Genomic DNA, 10,593 nt, shown 5'->3' on the forward strand with positions numbered 1-10,593 from the left:
AATGCGATTCTTATTTCAGAATGTTTATCTACATTGATAGCTAGGATTCTGGTATATATCCCAACACATAGTGGAATCATCGGCTGTGTGTATGGATCCTTAGATTAGTCACCTCGTTGAGGTGGATACCATGTAAATCGAACGGGTTAGCGATTGATCTTTTCTTTCTTGTTTTATTTTGCTTCTGCTAAATATTTTCGCAGGCAAGATCGAAAAATCACTATTCACCCCCCTCTAGCGAACGCACCAATCCCAACACTCTCTAAGCATTTCATAATACCCTTTGATGATATGTTCAAAAATGCTAAGGTGTCCTTTTTTTATCTTGGTTAGTTTAGTCTTGTAGAGAGCCCTTGAGAATTTTATCAAAGGATGATTGTATTGGACACGGACACTCGAAGAAAGTTAAGTGCAAGAGCAAAGTTGTATATAAAAGTTGAATTGTTTGGCGTTTGAGTTTCCTTTTGAGTAGGTTGTAAATGAATCAAATGTTAACTTGATATTTGATTTGATAAGAGCATGTTTATGTTCATTTAATACACATAAGATCAATTAAATAAATTAAAGTCAAGTCAAACTTAACCATCAAGTCAAGTTTATGTTCATCACCATAAACAATGAGCGGTATCTAGCAATACATCATTGCTACCCAAGTTACAAGAATGTTGAGATCGAATATCACCATAGTGACTACTAATTATGACTCTCACAATACGTGACCATGTCCTTCTATCCATGATATCATGATTGATCAAACCGAGGCATAGACCGTGTCATCCTCTAATCAATCTATATCTTGAACTTCAAGTAGATTCACTCCAATCAAATGAGCTCAACATCTCATGTTGACTCATTTGGGCATGGTCATGCACTTAGTGATCTTACTCTATCAAGAACTATGATATCACTCCTGTTATATAGGAGGGATAGATCCCATCTACATCACTCATATCATTCCATATAATTTGTTACATACCTAGTAATCGCCTTTATAGTCCACCCATTTACGGATGACGTTTGATGAAGCCAAAGTATGCAACTCCTTATGTTGGGAACCATGGTGACTTCAGGTCCAAGGACTAATAGTCATACTAATAGCCACATGAGAAAGTATATGACACTCATATAACGATCTACGATACTTTCTCATGGCGGGTCATTCAGTATACATTCTCCAATGCATACCCATGTGTCAACTTGATATCTCATATCCATGACTTGTGAGATCAAGTCATCGTGTTGACCTACATGCTAGTCTCATCACATTAACATTGTCCCTGAATGTTAATACTTGACTAGGAATCTTTAAGAGTAGTATTCTCTATATCATCTCACTATCGATTCAATCAATCGATTGATATAGATATGAACCATCTACTCAAGGACGCTATTATACTTAGTTATTTGGTACCAATACAAGTAAGTATAATAACCATAAAGAAATGCCTTTATAAATATATAGAAATATGATACAATGAGTCCATACAACAATCATCATATGATTGGCTCTAGGGCTCTCACTAACAGGCTATTCAAACACCTTCGGGCACTTCATCTTATACCCAATCATCTCGGGTCCACACCTCCTCGGAGATGCTTGCTTAAGATGTCAAAGTATAAGCCTCCATGACCAAGGTGACTTGAATACCACAAGTCAAAGGAAACTCACACTTAAGCTGCACTGAGATCTTCATTGACATATATATCGAATCATATGATGTCTCAAAACATGTCACTCCAATGAACTGGTTACCTTCAACCAGCATCCACATTTAACTCTCAATATCTAATGTCGACAACAGTGAGATCAGCTGCTTGGCAAACCAAGGAGTTCAAAACGTGTTAGTCTCGACAGAATCGATGACGTCCACGCTCATCAATTTCTCGACTAGGGATAATTTCAATACGTTCATAATTACAAGTATAGAGATGCTTACAAGTTGTAATCCAATCACAAATTCTCTCACGCTATGAATCGTATTGCGAATATTCAGTATTTGAGTTTTAGATTCAATCAAACACATATGGAATGTGTACTCAAATAGTGAATTACTATTTATCCAATAAATATTATAACCGTAAGGCGATTGCCTTAAGGCACCCCTCAAATTAACAGATAGTAACCATGCATGTTGTCTGTGATGTGTGTTATATATGTGCATGTATTTGTTAGTAGGTTATTTTACTGCATTTGTTGGTTGTTTATTTACTGCATCTTTGTGTGTGGTGCACTTGTTTGATATATTATTGTTGCATTGTGTGGCATTACATGCATTGTTTGAATTTGCATGATTCCTATTACCTGTTATGTAGTATTGACCTTTTTCATTATGTATTATCTAGAGAGACTGTATATCTTTGATATCCATGTTGATATATATGTTGTGCATTTTTATCTAGTATTGCACTGAGTATTTTATACTCACTATCCAGGCCATAGGATTTCCTATCTTTCTCCCCAAGTAGTAGATAGGGAGGTTGACTTGAAGCTTGGAGTTCTGCTAGACTGCCCCATCTCACAGCAGGAGTCGTTGTTTTTCCTTGTGTGGTTTTTCGGATTGTATTTGGATCTATGATCGTTATTCGTGGACTTGTGGAGTTTTGTGTGCGTCTCTCTGGTTTGGACTTACATTCGTATTTGTGTGGACTTGAATCCTGTTATATTCTGCTACGAAATTTCTATTATCGTTGCTTGTGGGTTTGTTGTTTGTTTTAGTTGTGATGCATATCGATACGCTTTGGGATTTTCGTTGTTACATAGCTATTGTGTTGTTGATGATTATACCTTGTTGGTATGAGTATGTGGATTGGTTTATTGTTGTGGTTACTATATTAGATGCATGTGTTGGATATGTGGTTTGTGGCAGTGTAGATCTTTATTTATATAGTTTAGTAGATTTAATAGATATGTTGTGTTGTTGAGTGGTCGTGTGGGTCCTATGTTAAATGCATTCAGGAAAGTTGAATTGTTATAGGGGAGATTCTGCCAAAATTTTCTCAGACAACCGTCTCTCGGGAAGTGACACATCCGATCCTCTGACCCGAGTGTTGGGATGTATACTAGAATCCTAGCTATGTAAATAAACATTCTGAAATGAGAATCACATTTGGTCAATATTTTACAGTGTCCATTTAATCTATACTGTAGATTAACATGGTGTGCGGAGTCACACACAGAAGACCATGTTATCAGTCCCTTGTAGATTATAAACAGTGTTCACAACCAAGATGGATTGGACAAACCATCGGAGTGGTTGTAGTGTAATTTGGTCTTAGTCTGTCTTGACTATAGAATTACACTAGTACACTTAGTGTGTATTGAGCAGGACCATCTGAGGATTGTTCGATTTATACTGACTATATAATCGAACTAAACCTCTGTTACTATAGATGTACATGCTCTTAATCCCGATATAATAACAAACACATGTGCTTAATATGTACTTCTTTAATTCATCAAAGGGTGAGGTCTAGATCGATAGATCAATAGGCCCGATGAGTTGGGAAGTAGTATTATGTACATGGTGTGTTGTTGATTATAAAAGGAAACTGTGTCCTATAATCTAGGTTGATGATGTCCCCTTGAGGAGCTCATAAGGATTATCATGTAAACCCTGCAGGTGGACCTTGTCCGCATGATAATAAGGTTGAGTGGTACTACTCTTGGATTAGATGTCGATTAAATACGAGTTGTCAGTAACTCATTCTAATTGACGGACATACGATATCTTAAACACAGGGAGACTAATATACTGATAGTAAGAAGGAGCCCATATTGTAATATGGGATTGGCGCGGTAGTTCGATAATAACTCTTTAGTGGCATGAGTTATTATTGATGAACTAAGGTTGTGTGTTCGGGGCGAACACGGGAAGCCTTAGCTCATCAGAAGGCCAAAACTAATTCCTCCTCTGGGTCCCTGTTGTAGCCTCTGGGAATCCTCAAGTCCACTGTGGAAGAATTCGTGAAGAAACTAGTCTTTCGAACCAATACAAGGAGTGTAATCGATCAGGTGATCGATTACACACCTTGGTAATCGATCACCTGATCGATTACCAGAGTTTCTCATACGAAGGCAGGTAATCGATCAGTTGATCGATTACCAAGCCTGGTAATCGATCACCTGATCGATTACCAGTGTTAATGAGAAAAAGTTACGGAGTTTAATCGATTGTTTGATCGATTAAAGGTCGCGGGTTCGATTTGGAAACTTCCGAAATCATTCCAAAATTCTCCGATTTGATTGATTCAAATCATACCATGTTTATGGATCAATTATACCATGTTTATGGCTTAAATTATACCATAAATAAGGGATGACAAGGCTATAAAAGAAGGGGGTTGGCTTGGTTTTAGATAACACGAAATTGGTGACCGAAGCTTTCGGCAAGCCAACCCTTTACTCCCTTCTTCTTCCTCTTCTCTTCAACAAGAAGGAAGGAAGTTTAGCAAGCCATCGGAGGAGAATTCTGGTGGAGAAAATTCTCGAAGGATCGTTGCCCACACAACGTTCGAAAAGAGGAGAGGAATACGGCAGAAGATCAAGAGGTCTTCGGGTACAAACTTCGTCCTTCCGAAACGTCGGAAGAAAGGTATAATTTAATATTTTTGCTTTAATTAAATTATGCTTTTATATTGGATTCTGTAAACCAAACACAAGAGCCCAACGATCTAAACGCGTCGGGCAACTTGAGATCGTTTCGGAAAAATTTTTGTTCTGCAAGAATCTACCGGAACGGTTTTTCAAGACTTTCCCATCACCGAGGACTTTCCTTTCAATGTCCAGTCCTCATTGACCTATTGACCTATTAGATGTCTGGTCTACTGACCCGCCTAGACTCTTCGCCTGGTGCTCTCAATTTGCCAAGTCTTCCTTACCCACCCTCACTGACTAGGGCATTCTTACCTAGTCTCTAATTAGGACTTTCCTTACTAGTCATCTGGTTAACTTTGACCTAACTAGACTTCACTCACATCTAAATATTAGGTCAGTTTAGATCAATCCTTAGTCAAAATGATCAAATCTAGATACATTGTCAAATATCAAAATTCTGAAGACAGACTACGCCAACACCCAAAACTATTAATCTAAAGTGGCATACAAGAGAACCGATAACTATTAATCATTTTAAAATTTCTATGGGTTTAGGTTCATCTATAACTATTTAGCACTGTTGGGTTGCAAGGATGCAAACATAGTCCTGTAGGATCGTTAGAACACGCTAGAGGGGGGTGAATAGCGTGTTGCACGTTTTTCGATTTTCACAAAACTTCAAGCGCGTACAGAAGCGAATACAGAGTACGATTGCGGAAACGTAAAAATGCAAAGTAAATAATGGACAAGTTTGTTTTTACTTGGTTCACAGCGCAACGCTGCTACTCCAAGGCCCACGGTCCTTGACCGTTTTCTCTGGGCAATCCACTAAATCACTTGCCCCTTTTCGACAGCAAGTGTATCAAAAAATTCAATACAGAAATCGATTGCAAGCTTCGAAGTAATTGAAATACAGTATTAACTTAGTTACCGAACTTTAGTTTACGCAGTCGTTCCTTGGAGGTTGATCTCGGCGTCTCGGTATATAATTGAGTAGCTTGGAGCAGGTGCAGCACCGACGTCAAAGATTGAGGGCTCGGGAGTCGCGAGAACGAAGTTCGGAGACTTTGAAAGTGTTGTTCTCGGCTGCTGGTCGCAACTGCCTTACATAGTCGTCCTGAGTCGACTCAGATGCCCATCTGGGTCGACTCCAGCTGACGTGGCAGATAAGTCTTTATCTCTTTCGCCCGTTATCCTCCCTGAGTCGACTCCGATTGACTTTTGGGTCGACTTCAGTTGTGGTGGCGTCAGCTGCGATAACTTTTGACCCTGAGTCGACTCAAAACCTTACCTGAGTCGACTCCAGGCTGAGTTGGCGGAAAGTCGACGCGCTGACTTCTGGATTCCAGCTGACTCGGCTGGAGTCGACTCCAGAACCCATCTGAGTCGACTCCATACCCGAAAATCTAATTTTTCGTCCGGAGTTCGCATTCGTCTGACTTTTTCTTCCTGCAAAAGATGCTAGCTAAAATAATATGCAAAAGATTAAGTTGGTTCACTAAACCAACTACGAGTCTTAACTTCGAATCTCCAGTGAGACCCTGGGTTAGACCGACGCCTAATGTTCCGCTCGGGAACGCGTCCTTACCCACTCCCCTCGGGAGAATTTACCTGATTGCCAACAGAGTCCTCCTAACTTGTTGACTTGTGCTCGGCTCTGTCTTCGCCCCCTAGGATTTGTGCTACAACTGATCCTCCTGATCAGCCCAGTCTTCCGCTGCAACTTGGTCCTCCTGACCAAGCCCAGACTTCTGCTGCGGCGTGGTCTTCCTGACCAGCCCAGACTTCACCTGGTGCATTTTGACTCTGCCAAGACTTCATGCCTAGCATCACTAGGACTTAACCTGTGTTTCCTGTAAGCTTAGTTCAACTTGGTTAGCCAAACCACATACTTAACTTGATTCTAGTTCCATAATCAAAATTTTGGTTCGATCTACTAGTGCTTCCTGCACTAATAAGTCTCACATCTAAAGTATATGGAAAAGATCATGGAGTTAAAAGGATGGAAAATATCTCCATTAGTATGAGACCTTTTGGGGAGAGTCCAAGAACAAAGCCATGAGGGTTTAGGCCCAAAGTGGATAATATCATGTCATTGTGGAGATATTTTGATTCCATCGGTTATAACAAGTGATATCAGAGCGAGACCGCTCTTCACCGGACTAATCGCCGGATGAGCCATGATCCAGATCTAACCATGTGGCTTGAATCTTAAACAATGGAAGTGGATGCTCCCGTGTCTGAATCAAGAGGACCAGACACCGGGTGAGAAGTCCTAGTAGGTCGGGTGGATCGAGGGGCAAAAAGTCATAGTTGCGACTAGGTGGGAAGTCCTAGTAGGTCGGGTGGATCGAGGGGCAAAAAGTCCTAGCTGCGGCTAGGTGGGAAGTCCTAGTAGGTCGGGTGGACCGAGGTGCAAAAAGTCATGGTAGGTCGAGGATTCAAACATTAAAAAATGACATTGAGGGGGGACCTGTGGTCCTTTGTTTGAGGGGGGGATTATTGGGTTGTAAAGGTGTAAACATAGTCCCACATCTAAAGTACATGGAAAAGATCATGGGGTTAAAAGGATGAAAAGTATCTCCATTGGTATGAGACCTTTTGGGGAGACCCAAGAACAAAGTCATGAGGGTTTAGGCCCAAAGTGGACAATATCATGCCATTATGGAGATATTTTGATTCCATCGGTTCTAACAAGCACCACTAGATGATCCTCTAAAGCTCCAAATAATGACATGACTACACGAACATTAAAGAATATAAAACTTAAAACTGAATAAAAACATCCTAAAATGCATCCTAAATAGTAAATCCTAAAACTCATTGCGACAAAATAAAACCCTAAAATTAGAAGCATAAACTCTCCAAGCATTTCATAATACCCTTTGATGATATGTTCAACAATGCTAAGGTGCCCTTTTTTTTTGATCTTGGTTAGCTTAGTCTTATAGAGAGCCCCTGAGAATTTTATCAAAGGATGATTGTAATGGACACGGACACTCGAAGAAAGTTAAGTGCAAGAGCAAAGTTGCATATAAAAGTTGAATTGTTTGGCGTTTGAGTTTCCTTTTAAGTAGGATTGTAAATGAATCAAATGTTAACTTGATATTTGATTTGATAAGAGCATGTTTATGTTCATTTAATACACATAAGATCAATTAAATAAATTAAATAAACTTGAACAACTAATTAAATTAAACAAATAAACTTAAACACATATGTGTTCAACTCGTTAATAGTCGTGAATAATATTTGTGAACTATGTTCATTAATAAAACTTCTATCAATATTCTAAATCAAAAAAGAAAATTTTAGAATAAACAAATAAATTTATATTATTAAATTTAATATTCAATTAAATAAACTTAAATATAAAAGTTTTAAATAATTAAATAAGTTTGAACTGAGAATTTGATAGCATCTAAACGAATTATGTTCAAGTCAAACTTAAAAAAAACTCAAGCTCATAAAAAGAAATCAAGTGAATCAAATTCAAATTCAAATTCAAATTCAAATTCAAGTTCATAAAAAAGAAATTAAACCATGCTTGAATGATTTGAGCTAGACGCATAAGGATGCCACCATTTTAATAAGTTACTGAGGATTTTTGATAGATAAAAATAGATGAGATGTCTGTACCCTATATAAATTTATAATTTTTAGATGATATTTTATTTTGAATAATTTATATATTAGTGCCCATTGGTACAATTACTATTTAGAATAATTTATTTATTTTTTATTATTATGCATAATATATATATATATATAAAATTTAATTAATATTTAATGAAATTTTTGGAAGGAGTAACGATTTGGACAATACAAGTTAATGGGGAATTCTTTTATAGGTAAAAATAGATGAGATGCCAGTCAACCAAACTCACTTATTTTAGATGATATTTATTTTGAATAATTGATATATACCAATTCGGGCAACTAATTATTCAAATCGATTACTACTTGGCATTATTTATTATTTATTATTATGGCACATGATTTATATATACATTCACACGTATGATTTAATTAATATATATTTGTTTCAGGTTGTGACCTAGGGATCTATGATTTGATCCCCAGCTACAGCGTATTTACAAAAAATTTTCTTCAAATGAGAAACGCAATCAAAGGATGCTGGGCATCTGGATTGACTGTCGTATGCGCTTCCCGATTTACCCTAGTGATCGGTAGAAAATTTCTATAGAATCAGATCGGACACTCCAGGGATTGAATCCTTGACACTAACTGAGATTTATCATTTTTAATATATACTTATTTTTTTATGAATTTCTGTGTTTATAATTAATTAATGCCAAATCTCCAACCCTTCTTATCCATTCGTCTCGACGTTACGTTGTGGCTTCTCTCCTCCCCGATACAAAACCTAGCAAATCTGACGGCTCATATTTTGCATCGGTTTCCTCCTGCCCGTTGGATTTCAGCCGTCTGGACCCGCAGTCTCGCACCTCCCTCTATATCAGCAACACCACGCCACAAGCGACGCCCACGCCAAGAGCCGCCCTTGTGCGCGTGAGACAAACCTTTTAGGGTTTCCCTCTGTTCGCGTGTTTGTCATCCTCTTCCTCCTGGTCGATCAATGGAGCAGGAGGCGGTCCGATCGAAGGGCACGGTGAAGTGGTTCAACGATACCAAGGGGTTCGGCTTCATCACGCCGGACGATGGCGGGGAGGATCTCTTCGTTCACCAGTCTTCCATCAAATCCGACGGGTTCCGGAGCCTCGCCGAGGGCGAGAACGTGGAGTATTCCCTCTCCGAGGGGGACGACGGGCGCACCAAGGCCATCGACGTCACCGGCCCGGATGGATCTTCGGTCCAGGGTAGTGGCGGAGGCGGCGGCCGGAGGGATGGCTATGGTGGGGGCCGAGGGGGATTATCTAGGGGCGGGGGTTATGGAGGAGGTTACGGGTTCAACAGCTCTGGTGGCGGAGGGAGAGGAAGGGGAGGAGGTTATGGCGGGGGAGGCTCTGGCGGTGCCTGCTACAAGTGCGGTGAGACTGGACACATTGCTAAAGATTGTTACCAGGGCGGCAGTGGAGGTGGCAACGGAGGTGGCGGTGGAGGTGGCAATGGAGGTGGCGGTGGTGCTTGCTATAACTGTGGCGAGATGGGGCATCTTGCTAGAGATTGCTACCAGGGTGGAGGCGGATACCAGGGTGGAGGCGGAGGGGGGAGGTATGGTGGGGGCGGTGGTGGATCCTGTTATAACTGTGGCGAGACCGGGCACTTTGCTAGGGAGTGCCCAGGCAGGAACTGAGAATGGATTTAATTAACCATTAGCATCAACTTTTTTGCCCATCTATCCATGATCTAATGCTCTAACATCTGCTACCTCATGGGCTTATGTTCTCTTTTGGCGTTGCTTGTAATCGTAGTATTCCCCCTCTTTGCAATACATGCGGATTCTGTTTGACTTGTTATGTCTATTTTGTTGGATTGTAGCTTTACTTTTGGGTCTTGAAAGAAAGGTTTGAATCTTATGCTAGTGTTTCTCAATCTCTTTTTCTTATTATAATTGTGCTCTAGTTTCTTAGTTGCTTCTTGATCTTCTCCTTAAATTCCATACTGGATACGGGTGAATGTTATACAGGTGAACTACTATATTTCTGAATATCATTTTATCTCAATCTTGGAACTACCATGTGCAATGCTGTGGGAGATTGCTTGCGCTCCTTGTCCGTACTACGTTTGAGGTTAGTATTGCTTTGCTATTATGACATGCCCCATTTGTAATCAGTTTATCTACACGTTTTTCTGTTTCGAAAGAAATTTGTGATGTTTCGTGACCATGCACTTTATTGTTTAATTGGCTATCTATGTTCTCTCAAAAACAACAATTTCGTGATTGGTTTGAAAGCATCTCCCCTCGTAGAACAACATAATACCGATGCTTGATTATGATGTTTGTTTTCTACAAATAAATTCTTTTACCATGATTTATCAATGCATCTCAGTCCAAATTGCTTCTTCTATCTTGT

At 39.6% G+C, this 10,593-nt stretch overlaps 1 protein-coding gene across 1 annotated transcript; it reads left to right on the top strand.

Moving 5' to 3' along the window:
* Positions 1-9,109: 9,109 nt before the first annotated feature.
* LOC141833459 (cold shock domain-containing protein 4-like) lies at positions 9,110-10,095 on the top strand. Its single transcript, XM_074720910.1, has one exon. The coding sequence runs from the start codon at positions 9,195-9,197 to the stop codon at positions 9,870-9,872; it is 678 nt and encodes a 225-aa protein (XP_074577011.1). The 5' UTR covers positions 9,110-9,194; the 3' UTR covers positions 9,873-10,095.
* The last annotated feature ends 498 nt before the right edge of the window (positions 10,096-10,593 follow it).

The sequence above is a fragment of the Curcuma longa genome, chromosome 8 (genome assembly GCF_044706935.1).
Source record: "Curcuma longa cultivar G26 ecotype Majalengka, Jawa Barat chromosome 8, ITB_CL_G26_1.1, whole genome shotgun sequence".
NCBI classification, from domain to species: Eukaryota; Viridiplantae; Streptophyta; class Magnoliopsida; order Zingiberales; family Zingiberaceae; genus Curcuma; species Curcuma longa.

What these genes read in the sequence shown, in the direction of transcription:
- LOC141833459 (XM_074720910.1), top strand. Translation starts at nt 9,195, where the DNA reads ATGGAGCAGGAGGCGGTCCGATCGAAGGGCACGGTGAAGTGGTTCAAC.